The sequence below is a fragment of the Camelina sativa genome, chromosome 4 (assembly GCF_000633955.1).
Source record: "Camelina sativa cultivar DH55 chromosome 4, Cs, whole genome shotgun sequence".
Classification (NCBI taxonomy): domain Eukaryota; kingdom Viridiplantae; phylum Streptophyta; class Magnoliopsida; order Brassicales; family Brassicaceae; genus Camelina; species Camelina sativa.
This window is the reverse complement of record NC_025688.1, coordinates 6144258-6165742: the sequence shown is the minus strand read 5'-3', so window position 1 is coordinate 6165742 and position 21485 is coordinate 6144258. Positions and strand designations below refer to the sequence as shown.

Below are 21485 nucleotides of genomic sequence, written 5' to 3'. Positions count from 1 at the left end.
TTTTTTTTTTTTTTTTTTTCTTGATCATGTCATCACTTACTTTCTCTGAAAGTTGAAATTTTATATTAGAGAATTAACATTAAGTGAAAGAACACGTATACATTACATTACGTCCCTTCGTTTTGATTCGTTGTTAAAAAGTTGAAGACAAGAAGAATCTTGTAATCTATTTTCTAAGATTCAATCATATGATTGATCAAATGTACATAATTAAACTTAACCTCTCAGGTACCTAAACTTGATCATTTTTTTGTTGTTGTGAACGTTAATAATTTTGCTGTTTTTTTTGGCTATCCTTTGTGATTGTTAACGAGTGGAAATTTGCAGTGAAGATCATACCTTACATCTTATTAATAGAAATGAAGTATACTGAATATGATATTAGTTTATAATATTTTTTTAATACAGTTGTTCAAATTGGTATGTTGTCGTCTAAATATATTAGCTACTTGTGTTTAATATTTTCACATACTACGTGGTTAGATAATTTTTTTTAAAAATTGATCAATATTTTTAAAAGGACTTGGAATAAAAATATTGTAGGCGTGATTAGCAAATCAACATCATAATTAAGATACCTACATATGGGCTATATACTAAATTGAGCCCATGTGTCAGATTAAGAGGGAAAAAACTGAATGTCTAAATTTTACATGGAAGACTCCATACTTGATCGATTCTACAGAGTTTAACTTCTTGAATCATGCTATCATCATTTGTGGGTATTGCTTGATGATCAAACACTTATTTATACCAAATGTGATCTACTGACCTTTACCAATTGCATTGCATCCATGGAAAAGCCACAGCAGATGCAAACAGTGGAAAACAAATTAAAGATGCAATACCATTTATAATAACTCATTACCAGAAGCAAGTCTTTATGCAGTTAATGCATATGAACTTACAATTGTACCAAGTAATATAAAAAGCGGATAACACGAAGAAAAAAAAAAGGCCGGAGATTTATTTACTGAAAGTCATGTTTTAAGAAGGTACATCTCCATCAGGCATCTCCCAGTTGTCTTCTTCTTCATCCTTTTTCTTACTCTTAGTTGCTGCTGCTGCTTCTTCTCTTGATTCTTGAGTAAACCTTGCTTGAGGACGCCTGGAAAAAAAAAAAACCCACCAAGAAACATAAAAACCACATACAAATTTAAGATTCATCTCTTCAATATTTCAAATCCTCTAAAGCTAAGAAAGACAGTGAATGTTCTCAAGAACTAAGTACGAAAAAGTCTTCACAAGCTACAAAAAGACTATCTTTTAAAACTAATCATCAATACCTAATCTATTTCAACACATAAATCAATCACTGGAAAGCAGATATAGCAACGGGATTCTCACAGAACAAACATAACATACATATTTGCGACTAAAAACGTCTCTTTTTCAATCCTCTAAAGCTAAGATATCGTGTATAGTTCCTTTTCAATAAACTAAAGTATCAATCAATATTCTCAGAAGCTAATAAGAAACTATCATTGAAGTCAATCATCAACACTCAATCTCTGTTTCAACATATGAATCAATCACAAAACATGAACCACATTCAACTTTGAGACCATCTCTCTGCTATCTCACTCAATCCACTAAAGCTAGGCGACAGTGATGGTTTTTCAAGAACTGAGCATCAAATCTTCACAAGCTAACCATCAAGACCCTATCTATGTTCCTAACATATGAATCAATCTACTGTAAAGCTTATTCTAACAAAAATGAAGTTGTGAAACCTTTTCTTGTTACGCTTAGCAGCATCACGAGTCCTTCTCTTCTTCTCATCTTGTTTATTCTCAAAGTATCTCCTCCGTTTACATTCCTGTATAACACCAGTTCTCATCACTTCTCTCCTAAAACGATTCACAAGCCTCTCCTCTGACTCATTATCCTCAACAAACACTTGCACGTTGTATCCCGAAGAACTGAAGAAGAGCGTGTTCGAGTAAGCAAGCGAGGGACAAATCACGGAGGCAAGCTCAGAGGAAAGCGAAGATGCGGTGGAAGAAGACTCGTCGACCGCCATTGATTCGATGGCTAGATCATTTCTTCGCCTTTGGGAGATAGTCGGAGAAGGAAGAGTGATGTTCGGTGGCGGAGTAGGTTTGGTTTGTGATTTGAATGGTGAGATGAAGGAGATGAAGCTCGTGAGTGAGAACGAAGCCGCCATGATGATGGGAATTGGAAGAGATTGAATTGTGGATAAGATTCAATTCCCCCCAATTTCTAGGTTAGTGGAGGATCAATTACGGGTAAAGATACGAAAACCGGTTTGATATACGGGTCCGGGTATTTATATCCGAGTGTGATAAATGGACTGTTAATTATCTGGGCTAAATTGGTTTGATAAAGCCCATGATAAAGACCAAAAGTATTTCGAAAGTAAACCGAAACTAAAGGGAATCAAACCAAACTATACATAAAATTAACTGGTATTATCTGATTTTAACCGAGAATATAAAAAATTTGGTTCATTTCGGTAAAATCAAAATAAAATAACTGAATTGATCGAACTGATCTTTGATTCAGTTAATTTTGGTGGTATTGTTTGGTAACCAAAAAACAAAAAACCGAAAAACTGGCTTGGTTCGTGTTCGGTTCCAGTTAAATCAAACTCGCATAGTATTCAATATATATTATTATATTAACGTAAATTTGAGATGTAAAAAAGTAAAATATCAATATCTGCTTATTTTGAATAAAATATTTCATGTGGGAGGATAATGGTGACTATGTGAACTTACTCTCTACTATATCAAAATAAATTGCATTCTTTCAAAATTTATATTTGATTTTAAGGTGAAATAAAGGTGGTTTTGGTTTATTAATATAAGAAATCTACATGTTTTAAAAAAAATTAGATTTGAAAGTCTTAAGATTGACCGATAACGCAGTGGTGCAAAGAGAGTACGGGGTTTAATGGATCTGGAAATCCAAACAAAATTTATGTAGTGTTATTCAATTATTGATTTAAAAATATTTATCAAAAACTATATGTTATTGGTTATATACTTTATAAATACTAGTTAAAATCATATGATATTTGTTTAGTGATTTGTTTTTAGATTGAAAAATCCACAATCTGTTTTAAATAGATTTGAATGTGAAAATTAGAAAAATTCAAATCCAACGATAAAACATATTATTTTAAAATCTATATATTTTGATTTTCATAATAAATAATAATTTTCAAATTCTATGTGAATTTACAAATCAATAAATCAATAACACCCCTTACATGTAATATCTCAAATATAGTTAATAATTTGGTAGAATAACGTTTAAAACACTATTTCTGAAACTCTGATTAGGCAAAAAAAGATAAAAAAAAAACAATTAGATCTACTCTTTGGCGTTTGTTCTATTGATCTAAACACTCTCTCATTTCCTTTTTAATTTGTTCATCAGCCATGTACCATGAGTCTTTACATAATTATCATTAAAAAAAATTACCGCAAATTATCATTACTTCTTTTTTTACTAATATATGGGTATCTTTTAAATACTAGTTTTTGTAAACGTTGTTTAATAGTGCATCAAACCATTTTCACTATTTCTCTAAATCTATCAAAATAAATTGTAGGATTTAATTTTGTTATCTTATCCTTCACATAATTTATAATTAGAATTTTTAACTGTTAAATAATTAGCATTAAACTAGACTTCATATTAACTTAGATTAATCTAAACAACTTTTTTGTAAATATGGACAAAATTTTTTGTTCTTAACATTTTTAATATTTTAAAATTTTGTCTTAGAATTGTAAATAATAACATGTAAGATATGAAATTTTTTTTATTAAATGCAATATTAGCTTTAGCCTATATCAGTCCTGAATGGAAACAGAATATAAAGACATAGATAAAAATCTATTCAATTTTATATGTTATTTAATAATATGCTTATGTTGTATGGATTTTTTGATAAAGCCCGATATAAGTAAAGCGTTATTTTGGTTTTGGAATTTTTTTTTTCTTTTCAATATACACGATAAAGTTTTTCTCTAAACTGATTGGTCCAAACCGAACCGAGAGTTTTGATTCAAAATCAGTTTAAAAATTGGTTCAACTCGACAGGATTTTGAGTTATGTTCGGTTTAAGGTTAGTTCAGTTAGACTAACCAAACCGGTTTACCCATTTTTACCAAAAATATCAAAAATTATACAAAAAGAAACTAAAGGGATATAAACCAAAATATACACAAATCTGAATCAATATTATTCCATTTAACTGGTTTTACCTGATTTTTAACCGAAAAAATCTAAAATCTTGTTAAACTCGAATAATCAAAGTAAACTGAAAATCATATCAAACCGATAATTGAGTTGGTTAATCTTGGTGGTATCGTTTGATAACCAAAGAACCAGAAAAACTGTTCCGCACATAGTACAATAAAACTCGATAAATTAATAATATTAGGACCATGCAAATTTATTAATTTATGGAGGTATTAATTTATCTATAAATTAATAATTTATAGAGAAACTTTTTTAATTTAGTAACTTTTCATAAAAATATATAAAAATAAAATTTAATCATTATAACTAATATTTTAATAAAATCAATAATAAAAAATAACAATTATCATGTTTTGAAGATAACACTTATAGTTTTTGATATAGTAAAAAAAATAGAAATGAACTCTAACAAACAAACAATGTGTATATGTATACATATATTTTGATAATTTTATCTAATTATTAATTTATATGATTGATGGAACCATATATTTATAAAAGATTTTTAAAAAATATATTATTTTATTATATTCTTGAATAGTGTCTAAAATTACATTAACTCTACTTGGAACCGATGAAATATACTAATTTATAAAAATTATATATTTACCGAGTATTAATCTATAGAGATTTTACTATAATTTATAAATATAAAAATTGTTGATAAATGTGTGTCTGTTATAATATTCTGAATAAAATATTGAGTCCATTAGTGTATTAGACACTTTTTGAAAAGTAATTGGAGAAATAGGCACTTTTTGTTAGAAATTTGAAAAATAGGCACTTTTTTGCTTTTGTGAGATGGAGTATTTGTGAGAGAAAGTATAAGACAAAAACAAATAAAAAGACCAATATACCCATGACTATGTGTCATATAAATAGAGTTTTAGTGGTCCCAGTTTTAGAGGAAATGAGAGATAGAATATGACAAAAAAGAGAAAAATTCCAATATATTATATATATCTTCCAATAAGATTTTTTGTGTGTGTGGGATCCGATTTGAGGTATTGTATCAAAAATTAATGTTTCATGTTTCAATAAAATTGAGAAAATTCTCTCAAATAACATTAAATAATTTTTAAATATATTTAGCACCCTAAAAATTCTAAAAACATGGTCTAGTTTTAAAAATTTAATTTTAAAATTTAACCCTAAACGTTAGATACCAAAATCATACCCCTCAAAATTATACATTAAGGATAAAATAAAGAACCCAAACCTAAAACTTTTGAAATAATTTTTAAATATTGTAATGTGTCAAATAATGCTATTTTGGTATACCATTTAGGTTTGGTGTACCATCTAAGTTAAGTGTACAATATGTGTCTGGTGTACCATCTGAGTCTAGTATACCATCTACGTCTGGTGTACCATCTGGGTCTAGTGTACGATGTGGCTATGGTGTACGGTGTACCATCACTCTAGTGTACGATATGAGTTTGGTGTACCATCTAGGTCTAATGTACCGTCCGAATCTGGTGTACCATCTGGATCTGGTGTACCATCTGGATTTGGTTTACCTTTCAAGTTTAGGTTTGATTTACCATTCAAGTTTATGTTTAGTTTACCATTCAAGTTTGGTGTACCATCTGAGTTGGGTGTACCATCTGAGTTGGGTGTACCATCTGAGTTGGATGTACCATTTAGGTTTGGTATACCATCTGGGATTGATGTACCATCTAATTAAAAAAATTCACAATTAAACCATACACTCTAAATACTAAACTCTACCCCTTCAAAACTATATCCTTAATATAAAATATGGAACCCAAACCTAAAAAAATCTAAAAATTAATTGAAAATATTGTAATATGTCAAATAATGCTATTTTGGTGTACCATTTAGGTTTGGTGTACCATCTGCGTTGAGGTGTACCATCTGCGTTGGGGATGTACCAACTGAGTTTAGTATACCATCTGGGTTTGGTGTAAATAAATAAAATTCTACATCCTTAAAAAATATTTTTATGTGTTTGTGTTATTTTTAGAAAATAAAACTTTTGTAGTTTTCTGAAAAAAAAAACTTAAAACCTACCCATGTAGACTATATCCCAAATATAAAATTGGTATTTTTAAAATTAATATCAAAGTGTAGATTAATATTATAAATTAACCATTAAATTCTAAACACTAAACCCTACCCCTAAAGACTATACCCCAAATATAAAATTGTCAACCCAAACCTAACAAAATAAATTTTACATCTTTAAATATAACTTTTTTGTGTTTGTCGTATTTATGAAAAATAAAACTATTAAAACTTTTGTGTTTGTGTTATTTTTGGGAAAAAAAATTTGTGGTTTTTTGGGAAAAAAACTTAAAATGTGGTATTTTTAAGATTAATATCAAAGTGTAAATTAATATTATAAACTAACCATTAAATCCTAAACACTAAACTCTACCCCTAAAGACTATACTCTAAATTTAAAATTGTAAACCCAAACCTAACAAAATAAATTCTACATCCTTAAAAACAATTTTTTGTGTTTTTAATATTTTTGAAAATAAAACTTATGTGGTTTTTTGGAAAAAAAATTAAAATGTGGTATTTTAGAAAAAAAACTTAATTGTGGTATTTTGAGGAATTTCTATAATTATTTTGTATAAATTAATAACAAAATCAAGTTAAAAAGTTAAAGAGGAAAAAAAGAAAGATAAAGAAAAAAGTACGATTGTACAAATACTAATAGAGGGTAACAAATTTGTTTTGTTTTTATTTGTATATATAATTTCACACAAAAAATGGTATAAAAACAAAAAAGAGTATAAAAATATATTAGTAGAGGTCTGTCTAATAGAAATTTGTATTAGAGAAAGAAAGAGAAAAGTGTCTATTTCTCAAATATCTTCCTATAAATGCCTAGTTGTCAAATTATTGAATGAGAAAGTGCTTTCCTTTCTAATATTATCTAAAATATTTCATGTGGGAGGCGATAATGGTGACTGTCTACGTGAACTTCCTCTTTACCTAGTCTTTACTATATCAAAAGAAATTGCATTCTTACAAAATATATATTTTAAGGTTCGTAATAAAGGTGCTTTTGGTTTATTAGTTTAAAAAATTTATACGTGATTAAAAAAAATAGATTTGATGCAACTAACGAAGTCTTAAGATTGGCCGATAACGCAGTTGTCGATCTCCCATGAGTCTTTACATAAAATTATCAACACCTTTTATGATTTAAATGTGGAAATTCGTAAATCAATGTACTTTTTAAATATAAGTCTTTAGTAAAAGTTGTTTAACAGGTGCAGCAAGCCATTTTCATTATTTTCTATTAAATATAATCAAATATAAATTATAGCTGTTTCTTTTATTATTTTATCAGTACAACATATATATATATATATAATATAATATGATTGTATGTTTTTTTAATCGTTATATTAACTAGCTAGGTATACGCTTTTAAATCATTTTCATTTTTTTTGTTTTTTATATGAAATGTAAGTTTAAGTAGATGAGATAAGTGCCGTCGCAATATTTTTATAGTTTTATTTTTAATACTGCCTTCTTGTGTTGGATATCTAGTTATGGAAGAATTAATTTCGTAGACAGTCACCATTATCGCAATTGAGAACAAGATACATCCAACACAATAATATAGTAATTGCTAGTGAGAACAAGTCACGAAATGTATTTAAAACAAATTTTCTTACCAACATCAAATGGTATTGAAATTTTATATATATAACACATTTGGTAGCCTACCTGCACCGGATACGACTTGTGGGCATTTGGGTTGGGTTATTTTACATTTAATTTCTCTAGTGGACTAACTTTCAGAATTAGTTATATGATGATGTCGACTTCTCATTGTCATTATCCAAGTTTTCATGGTTAATAATTTTGTATGTATAATGATTCAGAAAATCATGTTTATGTAAAATATTCCATAGTACTACGTAGTAGGTCCTTTGGCTATCGTTCACGATTTGGGATATATAGTATAAGCAGATTCCTCACGGATCAGGTGTGAGAAAAGGAAAGAATGAGAAGAAGATGAAAGTACATCTTAAATCTATCGAAAAGACTGAGAAAGGAGAAAGGAGTCAGCCAACACGACAAAAGCATTCCAAACAAACGGGTCAAAACAGATCAAGGCCCAATAAGACTGTCAAAGTGATTTACAGACCCAAGTCCATTAGTGAGCCCATCAATACAAAACAAGCTTCTTCCTTCCAGAAGAGATTCCTGCACAAGAAGACTTGTATAAATGAGTGGTCGGACGGAATTGACCAACAGCATGAGTCAGAGAGAATGTTTCGATGAACTTCCATGAACCAATTGGTAGATGGTTGACGTATCGGTTGACCAAGTCTTTCTTTACGGTTCCGTGAATTTTCATTCCCTATAGGTAGATGATTTTTATAAAACTCGATATTGACCGTCTCATCAGCTAATATGAGCTCAAGTGTCTCTCCGGTGATGGCTGTATATTGGCGCCAATTATGCAGGACTTTGACCTGGATTCTCTAGGCGGTCTTGTAAGGACGAATGTCTCTTAGGAAAGCGAAAGATGCTACCATTTTGATTGTATAGTTTTAAGCTTTGTTTGATTTTGGATGTGTTTGGCTGTCGATGTTGTTGGTGAGGCACTATTTATATAGCTTGCCATTGGATTTGTTATGATTGCGTATCGAATTTTGAGAATATATGTGATCTTAGTTGTTTTGGAAGGTTTGATTTTGGTTTGGTAGAATTGAGTTTTTTACGTTCAATATTTATCATGTTTGCCAATTTAAATGTGATGATGAAGATTGTATATGATTGATTGATGATTTCGATTTGCTAATTTTGCAGAAAAATAGGAATGGAGTGGAAGGAAGTTAAAGAAAGTTGTTCCAATATATATTTTTTCGGGTATAGAACGATAGCTTTAGATATAATTAGATTTCAAAGTTTGGTAAGATAATTGACTGGAAAACTAATATGCTAGTTTAGCGGGGAAGAAGTTTATGCGACTTTATTCTCGGATGATTAGATTTCGAATTGGTTAACATAATTAACTGGAAAATTGATATGCGATTATAGTGGGACATACGATTGATTATTTAACATTTATTGATGTTTTAAAAAAAAAATTATTAATGATAATGACATAGCATTGTAAATAGTTATTAACTTGAAGCCTTCTTTCACAAAGTTGCCGTGAAAATGTTAATATAGATACCAGATTGCAAAATAATCATAAAATGCTTTAAAATAGGTTTAGTTAATAAATAGTAAAAGTTTTGATAATTTTCTTAACACGAAACCTAAAAATTTGATGTATATCATGTTGGAAACAATTAAAGAAACTAAATGCGATAGTTTTAAGACTTCAATTTCGGCTTTTGATTTAACCCATAAGAAACATAGGGAAATGTATAATATTTTTTTACCCTCGATATTATGATGTATATATGAATTAATCTTCCTTAGTTTGACAAAAAAAAAAAAAAAAATCATAGGAGGTTGCAAGGTTTGAGCAATAATAACTCTTTTTTTCTTCTTCTAAGAATGCATTAAACACATAGAAATATAGTTTAATGGGATTCGTAAGAACTTGGTTGCAAGTTAGTTCGACTTTTTCATACGAAGACTCTTCATAATGCAGACACATAAGACGAAGCCACTATGGCACTATCTACCTAAAAGCTAAACTAAATGACTCTAATGAAAGATAAACACAAATTACTTACACAAAAGTTTTATTATAGAAAAACAATATAGGGCGGTGTAGAATATTCCAATCTACAGTATATGCCTGCCTAATTTAATATGTTTTCCATACAATTAAAGCTTTTCTTTTTTAGATTAGAAAAATGTGACCACCATTTCTTTCTTTTAAATTTTCAAGAAGAAACTTTATAAGTTTTTGTCTCTTCTTAGATTTGAAAATTACTTTTCTTCGACGCACAGTCACACTTTAAAGATATTATAACCACAGTTGTATATTTATTAATCCTAGCTTTTTTTTGGCCTTTTCGAGTTTTTACCGGCGATTCTTGAAGATGAACCGAACATGGCTTTGTCGTTGCCTCAGAAAAAGAAAAAAGTATATATTAACAAATCGTATCCCTTTATTATTCCAATATATAAAGTAAGTTTTTCTTCTTTCTTTTTTTGATTCTGAAGAATTCTAAATTAAGCTTGAATCTCCCCAGCAACTGAGGGTGGGTACCTTTTCTCTCTTTCGTAAAAAAAAAGCTCTTTGATAATTATAATATTAAATAAAAGATTAATTTCTCTTTTAGGTATTTTAAATTTTAAATCTCTCGTCATCTCTTTTTGTATTTTTTCTGATTTGTTTTCTTATAATTTACAGATGGAGAATAAAAAGAAGAAGATAGCAACACAAGAGAGAAGAGAAGCTTTGGAAAAGAAAAACATTTCTAGGGTTTTTGTTTTACGTCTTCCCCTGTAAGTTTCTTTGATTCTCTCTAATCCTTCTCATCTTTGACTTTTTTCTTCATGTATATACTTTTTCTTTATTTATGTTTAGTGATGTACAAAACATATAACACCTACTCTTATTATCTGGGTTTTGGTATCTCTACTTGTTCTTCAAACATCTGCGTGTGTTTTCATTTTGCAGACCGTTGATTTTAGGGTTTGCAGGCTTTAATCCATAGTTGACTGTTTTAATTTAGTCAAATCTCTCTAATTGCTTGTTTAGAACTCTGATTAGCTAAAATAATTTTTTTTTCTTTTCTTAATTATCCTAGTTGACTGTTTCAATTCTTCTTGATTTGGATTTGATTAGTTAATGATTTCAGTTTCATACAAATCAATTTTTTCCGAACTTAATCCAAGATTATTCTTCTTCTTTTTTTCTGTTCCATCAATTGTTTTTTGGATCTTTGTTACTGAAACTTGGAAAGTGCTTTTACAATTGATTCTCTATCTGAATATGTTGATTCGGTTCTGTTTAATTCTGATTTAGTTTTGGGTTAATATATTCACAGAAGGGGAATTAATGTCAAAAGCGTACTAGCTGCTAGGCCGAGATATTACAAAAACTATGTTGATGCTAGGAGAAGATCATACCGGTATGATTCGGTCAAGTTCAAGCAGGTTTAGGCCGAAGAAGCTTCGGATTCATGGTTACGAGATACCTGATCTAAACGCAGAACCTTGTTTGGATTGGGATGGGGAAGAAACAGGGGAGTCCATCACTCAGGCTACCTGTTTCATCAAACCTCAGGATGCAGATTATTGTTTACTAAATGTTCCTCAGCTCTTTTACGAGCTAGAGGTCGAGATACTCGCGCGCGTGCCTCGTTTCGAGTATTGGAAACTTAAGTTACTTAATAAAGGGTTTTCTACTTTGCTAAAGACCGATGAGGTGTTCAAGGTGAGACGAGAGCGCGGTGTAGTTGAACCGTCTGTCTTTATGCTGTCGAGCGGCGACACGAGCTGGACTATGTTTGATAAGGACTTTGAGAATTTTCAGAAGCTTCCTGAACTTCCTTCTGACATTTGCTTCCTCAACGGCGATAAAGAATCGCTCTGTGCGGGAACTCATTTGATTGTCACTGGACAAGAATTGAGTAGCATTGCGCTGTGGCGGTATGAGTTGGAGACGAGCAGATGGTTCAAAGGTCCCGGGATGATCACGCCGCGGATCTTGTTTGCTTCTGCTACCTGTGGGACAGTTGTGTTTGTAGCTGGCGGGTGGAAAATAGACGGAAACGGGACTATGGAAGTCGTTAACAGTGTGGAGAAGTATGACTCCGAGACCAAAACGTGGACACTACTCCACGGAATGCATAAGCGGCGGAAGTTCTGCTCCGGCTGTTACCTACGCGGCAAGTTTTACGTTCTCGGAGGCCGGGATGAGAACGGTCAAAACCTAACTTGCGGAGAAAGTTACGACGAGAAGACAAACACATGGGAACTAATACCGGACATTCTCAAAGACATGTCTTTCTCTTCTGTTCAATCTCCACCGCTCATCGCCGTGGTTCGTGATGATCTTTACTCGTTGGAAACCTCCACAAACGAGCTTCGTGTTTATGATGCAAAGGCAAACGCATGGAAGAAGCTTGGAGATGTGCCTGTGAGAGCTAATTCTAATGGAGGATGGGGAGTAGCGTTTAAGTCGCTTGGAGACAAGCTGCTTGTGATTGGAGCATCAGCGGGTCCGTCTAGGGCCGAGACAATGTCCGTTTACACGTGTTGCCCGTCCGCTGATCCTGAGAACAAGCTACATTGGGAGGAGTCTAAACGCTGTTGTGGCGTGAGGCTCAATCATTTTATCCGAAACTGCTGTGTTATGATTGCTTAAGGGCTAACTTATGGTTTTTGTGTGTGTGTGTGTGTGTGTATGTGTGCGTGATTGAATAAAACGTTGTGGCATCTCAGACGCTGAAACTCTAATCGCTATTTATGGGGGTTATCATCTGATTCATCTTGAGGTTTTGGTGAACGCTTGTGATTGCTCATCTTGTGATATATCTTAAGACTTAAGCTGCTTTTGTAGGATTGTGTTAAAAATAAGAAAGGTTGTGATATCCGAATAATTCGAAAAAATCTAATCTTATCTAGTTCGACTGAGCTTGTTTATACATCGAAAATTTGGCAGTTATTAGTTCATGAATTTAGTTAATTTGTCGATTTTGAAATCCTCAGTAATTTTCAATTGGTATATGAATTTTAACAAATAAACTTCACATTCTATGAAATGTATCAGTTTTGAAATGGGTTAAATTGAAAAAAGAAAAAAACTCACGTTGAATAAAAAGAGCTTTGGAGAAGAAACTCATATGGTGTTTGGTTTTTTCTTGAAAATGGGTTAAATCTCTTAAAAACTAATTTTCCTAGTTTTAAGGAAATTAATAATCTTGAAAGGCTAAAGAAAAAAAAAATCAAAATCTAAAACTATATACTACCTCAAAAGCTTAATTGGTGTTAAGTTTCGAAAATATAACTTAAAAATTATCTGAGGTGATAAGTGGGAGAAATAAACGGATGTCAAAAAAAAAAAAAAAGGGAGGAATAAAGGATAAAAAAGATTTTTGTTTTTTTTAAATGGCAGAAAATGTGATATTTTTCTAAAAACAAAACTCTTCGTAAAGATGGAGCATTTTACACTATCATTCCCTGGATAGAATTTTTAAGCATTTCCAGTTTTGTGATGCAGAACACTTCTACTACTAATGTGCGATTGTATTGTATGCATTCAATTGTAATGTGAGCCTTAAAATTGGATCTAACAAAGCAAGTCAGCATCATTGTAACAAAACATATATTTAGAATGAATTCGCAAAATAAATCAGTATACATACAAAAAAAATTGAATTGTATATCTAAATATTTCCAAAGTTTATCTTCTTGCTAATGATGGTGATATATATTAAAAATAATAGCTAAATATTTAGAAATGAAGAATAACAAACAGATTTACAGACAATACGTAATCCAATATATGTGGAAAGTCTTGATAATAGATTTTTTATTTTTAAAGAAATATATAATTAAAGTCTATTTTTATTATTTTGCAAGATTTTAGGGATATTGAGGAGTGAATTTACAAACAATTAAACAAAAAAATTACGAAGATAAGTGATTTAAAATAGATTTTCATATTAATATATTTTGTAAAAAAACGTCAATAATATTGAAACATATCTGAGGAAACTACAGGTCGTTTTAAGACACGAATTTTTTTGAAATGACACGGAGTTTTTATAGGAAGACTGAGACAGTAAAATCCAAGATACACACAATGATGGGCCGCCTATGGCCCATTAAATATCTGATTGCTTAAGAAACTTCACGCCGTTTTGTATGTGCGCTATTACACTGTTTGATGTTTATATTAAGCTAGTGAGAGAGAGTAAAGGCGTCTGTGTGGGTCGGTGGTTCAGATAGATACAGAGCGCGAATTTGAATATCGTTTCTGGGTTTTTGGCCATTTTGGGGAAGAAGAAGAAGAAGAAGAAGAGAGGATAATAATGGCGGCAGGAAAGCGTCCGTCGCCGTTTTCTTCTCCGCTGTTGAGACCACCACCGGAGCTTCTGAATGTGAAGGAGGAATTAGAAACGGAGACGTCGTGCTGGAGGAAGGAGGTGGACGGGAACTTGAAGCGTCTCCAATCGCTGCTCTTCGGCGCCGACCAGTTTCTAGAGAAATCTGATTTCTCCTCCGCTCAGATCCTTGGGCTTCGCCTTCTAGGTTTTCTCGATTCTCGCTCCGTTACAGCCGCCGATCGTGATTTCATCGGTCCTATCCGCCGAGAAGTTGCTTCTAAGGTCGATTTAGCTTTGGAAGGCCTCGTTTCAGAGTCGGATTGGTACCTGAGAGTTACCCCATATTAGCTTGTTTAAATTTCGAAGTATTTTGGTTCGAATTTTAGTGTCTGAGCTTACTTGAGTATTATGAGCGTGGCTTGAATTGTTTGATTTTGGAATCTGAACTGTGAATTTGATAAAATCTGGGTAACCTTGTAGCTGAAATGTATATCTTAGTAGTGTTACTGTCCAATTTTTGGACTTTGTTCAATAGTTAGTAACTGAAATCCAAAGTTCTTTTGTATCTGATTGGGACACTTGAGATTTTTGGAGTACCCTTTTATGGTGTGTTTCTTGGTTTATTCAGGAAAGCGTTTGAGCTTGCAAAAACAGCTCCAGGCCCTATTTTTGGCAGCAAAGGTGAATTTGATGTGGAAAAGATTAAGCAGTCAAAACACTTTGGTTATCATCTCAGTCAATATAACGGAAATGGTGTTAAGGAGATGGTAATGTTCTTGTAAATAATTTTTTTCTTGGATGATCTTGCTCTTAGTGATGGAGTTTGGGAATGTAGCCATGTTACATATCCTTGCTTTCTGTTTATAATAGGCTTCTATAAGCCTTACTATGATGCTTTATCTAAGGACCATGTACTCTCTAACATAGAGGATTTCTTGTTTTCAGGAAGAGCGACACGATACAGATAAGTTGGTTTCCAAAGCACCAAAGTCAATGATGCAAGCCAAACTGACATCATTGTATGGAAACAGCATGGCTAAACCAGATAATCAACGCAGAACTTCCATGAACAATTTAGACCGTGCCTCTGATGAATGTGTCATTGTTGAGAGAAGTCATGGATTTGGTTTTGGAACAAAGCGCACTCATGCAGAAACCAGCAGCCTCGCAAATGATGGGGACATAAAGGCAGATGGAGCTGCTAATGGATTTGTATCCGCCAAAATAAAACTGGTAGATTTATCCATGACCATTATTTCTCTTAGAGTCATTTTGACTTTGCAGAGTCTAATCTTTTGAACTATGCTTTAATACCCTTCGCTAATGTTGGCTACTATATCTCTATTTTTAGGAAATGGATGCAAGGCAAAGGCGAGGATCAACCGAGTCACCTCTTTCTCCACAGAGTGACAAAAATGCTTTAGGTAGGGGATATGGTTCAAGATCGGGTGGATTAAGACGTGGATACCGTGGTAATTTTGTCCCTCCTGTTAAATCTAATGGGAATAATGTTGGAAACCTGACGTCTCGTATTGGTGGAAAGACCGACGATGCACTGGATGACTCAACCAGAACATGGTTAGTTGTGTAACTTTTAAAATTTTTGATTTAAGATCCTTATGAAAATGGAAAATACATGCACCCTTTTGATATCCCCACCTTCTACAATTAATAAGCTTATTTTATTTCTTATCACTAGCTCTTGATTTTCATATGTTATGCCTGTCTGTCTCTGCCCTTCTCTCACTAAGTTTCTATATTAAACATTGCTTTTGAACTTATTTCAAATTGAAACACTATGGAAAGTGAATCAACAATAGTACATGCATGTTAATAGGACTAGAAAATGAATTCGTAAGTCTAGATTCACTGGTTATGGTTCAACTCTGCTTAGGTGTAGTGTTTAGTTGCATATACGTTTATCAATTCAGATTCTGTGTATAAGCAAATTCCTGATGCCTTCTTTGTAATTGTAAGCATCTGCACTCATCTGATGGTTAGGCTCTAGTTCTTGTTTAGAATGCTACTTTACATAAGTTTCTAAAATTCAGTAGCTTTCTATGCCTGTAAGACTGAAAAGATTAATTTAAATTATGACATAACCTGCATGTTCATTTATTTATTATCCTGTTCTAGTTTGGAGATGCTCTGTGGCCCTGATGGTGAGCTTCCCGAGAAGTTGAGAAATTTGGAACCTCGTCTTATAGAGCATGTCAGCAACGAGATTATGGATGGAGACCCCAATGTCCGCTGGGATGATATTGGTACAGTAAGATGATAAATACATGTTCCAATGCAGATTGTATTATATCCCTGTTGTGTCTAGAGTTTTTCATCATAAGTTATTGGTGTGCAGCTGGTCTGGAGCATGCTAAAAAGTGTGTAACTGAGATGGTCATTTGGCCATTGTTGCGTCCTGACATTTTCAAAGGTTGTCGTTCACCTGGAAAAGGACTTCTTCTCTTTGGCCCACCAGTAGGTACCCTTGTCCAATTTGACATCGAAGATGAATTGTCACTCTGTCTGTGTTTTTAGATCTGTATATACTGCATTCCAGGGAACTGGTAAAACAATGATTGGAAAAGCTATTGCTGGAGAAGCAAAAGCAACTTTTTTCTATATATCAGCCAGTTCATTGACAAGCAAATGGGTTAGTTTCACTTCTTTGCTTACTTTCATAGGGCTATTCGTAAAATTAGGACAGCGATTATGTCCCTTTATGTCAGAACTTCTACATAGCAGGAAAACCCCTATCATTTTCTATATGTCACTGATTTGTTCCTGCTCAAGATGTCTATTGCATGTTTCTTCATTTGCTTATGGTTACCTGCAAATTTAACAATCAAACGACTGTAAATGCAGATTGGCGAAGGTGAAAAGTTAGTGAGGGCCCTTTTTGGNGGAGACCCCAATGTCCGCTGGGATGATATTGGTACAGTAAGATGATAAATACATGTTCCAATGCAGATTGTATTATATCCCTGTTGTGTCTAGAGTTTTTCATCATAAGTTATTGGTGTGCAGCTGGTCTGGAGCATGCTAAAAAGTGTGTAACTGAGATGGTCATTTGGCCATTGTTGCGTCCTGACATTTTCAAAGGTTGTCGTTCACCTGGAAAAGGACTTCTTCTCTTTGGCCCACCAGTAGGTACCCTTGTCCAATTTGACATCGAAGATGAATTGTCACTCTGTCTGTGTTTTTAGATCTGTATATACTGCATTCCAGGGAACTGGTAAAACAATGATTGGAAAAGCTATTGCTGGAGAAGCAAAAGCAACTTTTTTCTATATATCAGCCAGTTCATTGACAAGCAAATGGGTTAGTTTCACTTCTTTGCTTACTTTCATAGGGCTATTCGTAAAATTAGGACAGCGATTATGTTCCTTTATGTCAGAACTTCTACATAGCAGGAAAACCCCTATCATTTTCTATATGTCACTGATTTGTTCCTGCTCAAGATGTCTATTGCATGTTTCTTCATTTGCTTATGGTTACCTGCAAATTTAACAATCAAACGACTGTAAATGCAGATTGGCGAAGGTGAAAAGTTAGTGAGGGCCCTTTTTGGAGTCGCAAGTTGCCGCCAGCCTGCAGTAATATTTGTCGATGAAATAGATTCTCTACTGTCTCAGGTTTGTTCTATTCACCTACAACTTTAAATGTCGTTAAACCTCACCGATCAATGTAGAACAAGGCCTTGAAAAAACTTACAAAGGGTGGTTCAGCAAAGGCATTTTCTGGCATGTATTACCATTTTAAGTTTCCTTATGTAACGTTCTATTAAAGAAACGAACTTTCACCCTTTGCCACAGCGTAAGTCAGATGGTGAACATGAATCGAGTAGAAGACTCAAGACACAATTCCTGATTGAAATGGAAGGTTTTGACAGTGGCAGCGAGCAAATTCTCCTTATAGGTAAAAGATGGGAACAGTTGGGTTTGAGTTATGTGGGTTCTGTGAGTTTAAAAACTTTAAGCTGCTTTTTGTAATTGTTTAATCAGGAGCAACAAATAGGCCCCAAGAGCTCGATGAAGCTGCACGAAGACGACTAACCAAGAGACTCTACATTCCTCTTCCTTCATCTGGTAAAAGAAGGATAAGCACACTTTTTCATGTCGTTCTCTGGTTTTCTTTGAATACACTGTCTTGACATGATTCTCTTTTCGAATTGAAGAAGCAAGAGCATGGATTATACAAAATCTCCTAAAGAAAGATGGGTTGTTTACGCTGTCGGATGATGATATGAACATCATATGCAGCCTAACTGAAGGTAATTTATCGTAGGAACTTCAGAAACACTATAAATTGTTGGCAAATCTGTGGAGTTTTGATCTTAAAGTCCGAAGAACACAACCCAAAAATGCAAATACACATTTTTCGGCCATAACCAAGCTAACCTTTCTTTAATTTTCACTGCAGGGTACTCGGGATCAGATATGAAGAACCTGGTGAAAGATGCAACTATGGGTCCACTAAGAGAAGCTCTCAAACGAGGCATAGATATAACTAACCTGACGAAAGATGACATGCGTCTTGTAACTCTTCAGGTAGATAGAATAAATATGCAGATTTTGTGGTATTATCATCCGTGAAACGAAAACTTTTTGTGTCTATCATTGAATCATATATATGGTCATTATGCAGGATTTTAAAGACGCATTGCAAGAAGTAAGGCCTTCTGTTTCTCAGAACGAACTCGGAATCTACGAAAATTGGAACAATCAGTTTGGTAGCTTAAGCCTCTAAGACTGAAATAGGTCAGTTATGCAGGATTTTGTCTTTTGGAATATACATTTGCGTTTATCTATCACAGTTATAAGATATACAACAATGCCTCTATGTAAATACGTTTTACAGTACCTATCTATACCCAAGAGTCCAGTCTCTAGTTTCGTTTTCGCTCCTTCCCCCTATTATTCCTGTCCAAGAATCAAAGAGAAACCTTAAAACGACCAACAAACGCACAAATGTGCGCTTATACGAAACTTACCCATACATGTTTGCTTTGTTTTTTCGTTTCCATTCAAAAATTTAGCAACATCACTAAACCTTTTGCACTGTGCTTATTCGATTTGTCCGTTTCAGGAGACTTCTGTACTCGAGACTCCTGGACCATTCATCAATCTCACGTGCACGGGGACCTGGTAATGGATGTGACAGTTGACTAGTTCGAGCATTTCTGTAGAAAGGAGAATATGTAAACAAACAAGATATGACTCTGAAGGAAGAGTAATCTAATTATTCGCCACCACTTTTAATTGTCTCTCACCTTATGTACCATCCCAAGGGGCTTGAAGAAGCTTTGTCATATGAACGTGCTTGTTCTAGAAATGCGTCAACATTTAGCTGATAAGTGATTGATGGACATCCTCCACCTAACTTCGTCAGAACGGATACAATACAACAACTTCTTGGATGTGCCATGAGAGAGATTATAAGCTGAAGTCATCGAAGAAGTAAAGTGTCAAAAGTTGAAGTAGTGCAGTGGATAAATACGAATTGGGTCTTGATTCACAACAACTACTCGGAGTTCTTTGTCTACTTTTGTGCATCAATGGATCACAAGAACAGAGAAATCAAAAGACTTCGTTTAGAGAATAACACCTCTTTTATTAATTGTCAAAACAACCAAATTGAGTGAGACGTTACAAGATGGATGGAGAGTATTTATTATCCTCTTCTTAAATCGCAAACCCTAGTTGTCGGAGCTTGGAGAACAAGCAACACCAAACCGACTTATTAAAACAATAATCATCGAGAAGTCCAACAATAATAAGAAAAGAAACGAAAACAAAGCCTATTAAGTAGAAAAAGTATTTATGTACAATTTAATTATATGAATGTTCAAATTTCATTGGTGGAAAACTCTTTAAACAAACATTGTTTTATATTACCATATATGTAAAAGTAGTATTTAGGGCATAAAGCGAAACTTCATCGTTTAGGGTTATTAATTTATTCTCAGACGGCTCTTCATTGGTTCTCCTAGCTTGTTGGTTGTTGTGTCGATTTCTCCGCCTCCAAGTCTGTTCGTTCTTCCTTGTCCGCTTCTGCACGACGGTTATCGCGGCGGGGCTGTGTCTTACCGACTGAGGTATCGGTGTTTTCTTATCTCTCTCTCCAAAAAGGCCTGATTAAGTAGTCCTTGGATTTCTATGTTCCTTTTACATATATTTAGGTCAAAACAGAGTTTAATGTTTTTTTATATCTTGTGTGTGGTTTTGTAGGAAAACAAATTAATATGACAAGTTCGACGCAGAATGATTTGCAAAACAAGTCAAGTAAAGCTCTTGTCAAGAAGATGGCACGTTTCTTTGCCAAAAACGGGATGAAGTACGAGAAGAGGTATGCGAACTACAATGCAAGATTCAACTTTCTGAGGAGCCCAGAAGATCCCTTTCACGGATATTACAAGCAGAAGCTTAGTGAATACCTTGCTCAGATACAAGAAACTGGAACTATTGTTGATGATTCTGGTGATGATGATGATGTAGCAACTAATACTAGTAGTACCCAAGTCGTTGTTGAGCCACCTCCCGGTATCACCAGAAACAACATCGAGTCGACGGCGCGTTACATTTCCAAAATGGGTTCGTTCGTTGAGAGCATGATGATGCAATCTTACGTAAAGGATGCAAGTTACAGCTTTCTGTGGATGTGTGATCCCTTTCACTCGTTTTACAAGCAGAAGCTTGCCGAGTACCGTTCTCAGAATCAACAAGACGGAGCTAATCCGTATGATGCTGCTGCTGCTGGTGCTGCTGCTGGTGCTGCTGCTTACCAGAGGATGCTTACCGATCAATCTCACCGCCGTCTCGATTACCCTGAACCCACTGATCTGCCAATTAGTATAGAGTTTAGTCTCCTTAAGGGGATGAATGGCAATGAGTTTAGAACTATGAAGCTCACAGCGCAGTTTGGCGCTTGGTTTGGTAACGATTTCTGGCTGGGGTTCAAGAACAGAGCTGGTTTTGAGTTTACGAACCCAACTCATAGCAGGTTCCCACGTTTCAGTCGGTTTGTTCTGGAGTATTCGCGAGTATTCATTCCCCCCAAAGGTTTGAAAGAAAAGGTGAGCAAGAATGACGCGTATTTGGCGGCCATTCATGATGGCTTCTTCCGTCTTATTCAGTCTGATGATCTCCAAGAGATGGAATGGCAACTTGGAAAGGTCAAGTCTATGATTGCTTGGCATGCTTCTCTCGACCAAGATTTTGATTTTTCTAATTACAACAAGGAAAAGCAAGAGCAGCTGAGACAAAAGAGACAAAAGTTTGACAAGCCTGCAGGCCT

General features: G+C 33.7%; 3 protein-coding genes across 4 annotated transcripts; 2 read left to right on the top strand and 1 right to left on the bottom strand.

The window, feature by feature from the left end:
• LOC104779942 lies at positions 828 to 2238 on the bottom strand. The gene is made up of 2 exons (XM_010504374.2): positions 1734 to 2238; positions 828 to 1108 (listed from the first exon to the last, which is right to left on the bottom strand). Exons 1-2 carry the CDS (start codon positions 2165 to 2167, stop codon positions 988 to 990), a joined length of 555 nt encoding a protein of 184 aa, XP_010502676.1. The 5' UTR covers positions 2168 to 2238; the 3' UTR covers positions 828 to 987.
• On the top strand, positions 10593 to 12734 carry LOC104779940 (F-box/kelch-repeat protein At3g27150). 2 transcript variants are annotated; one of them, XM_010504373.1, is made up of 2 exons: positions 10593 to 10641; positions 11187 to 12734. In XM_010504373.1, exon 2 carries the CDS (start codon positions 11243 to 11245, stop codon positions 12506 to 12508), a length of 1266 nt encoding a protein of 421 aa, XP_010502675.1. In that variant the 5' UTR covers positions 10593 to 10641; positions 11187 to 11242; the 3' UTR covers positions 12509 to 12734. The 2 variants fall into 2 exon arrangements, with proteins under 2 accessions (XP_010502675.1, XP_019100100.1); XM_019244555.1 differs by lacking the exon at positions 10593 to 10641 and adding an exon at positions 10753 to 10831.
• On the top strand, positions 14064 to 19851 carry LOC104779939 (fidgetin-like protein 1; the record flags this gene model as incomplete). The annotated part of the gene is made up of 15 exons (XM_019244554.1): positions 14064 to 14515; positions 14821 to 14959; positions 15138 to 15425; positions 15544 to 15770; positions 16329 to 16456; positions 16549 to 16667; positions 16750 to 16842; positions 17055 to 17084; positions 17753 to 17824; positions 18005 to 18107; positions 18194 to 18277; positions 18367 to 18462; positions 18612 to 18739; positions 18837 to 18949; positions 19278 to 19851. Coding segments are annotated over 14 exons (2061 nt in total), but the record flags the coding sequence as incomplete, so codon positions are not given.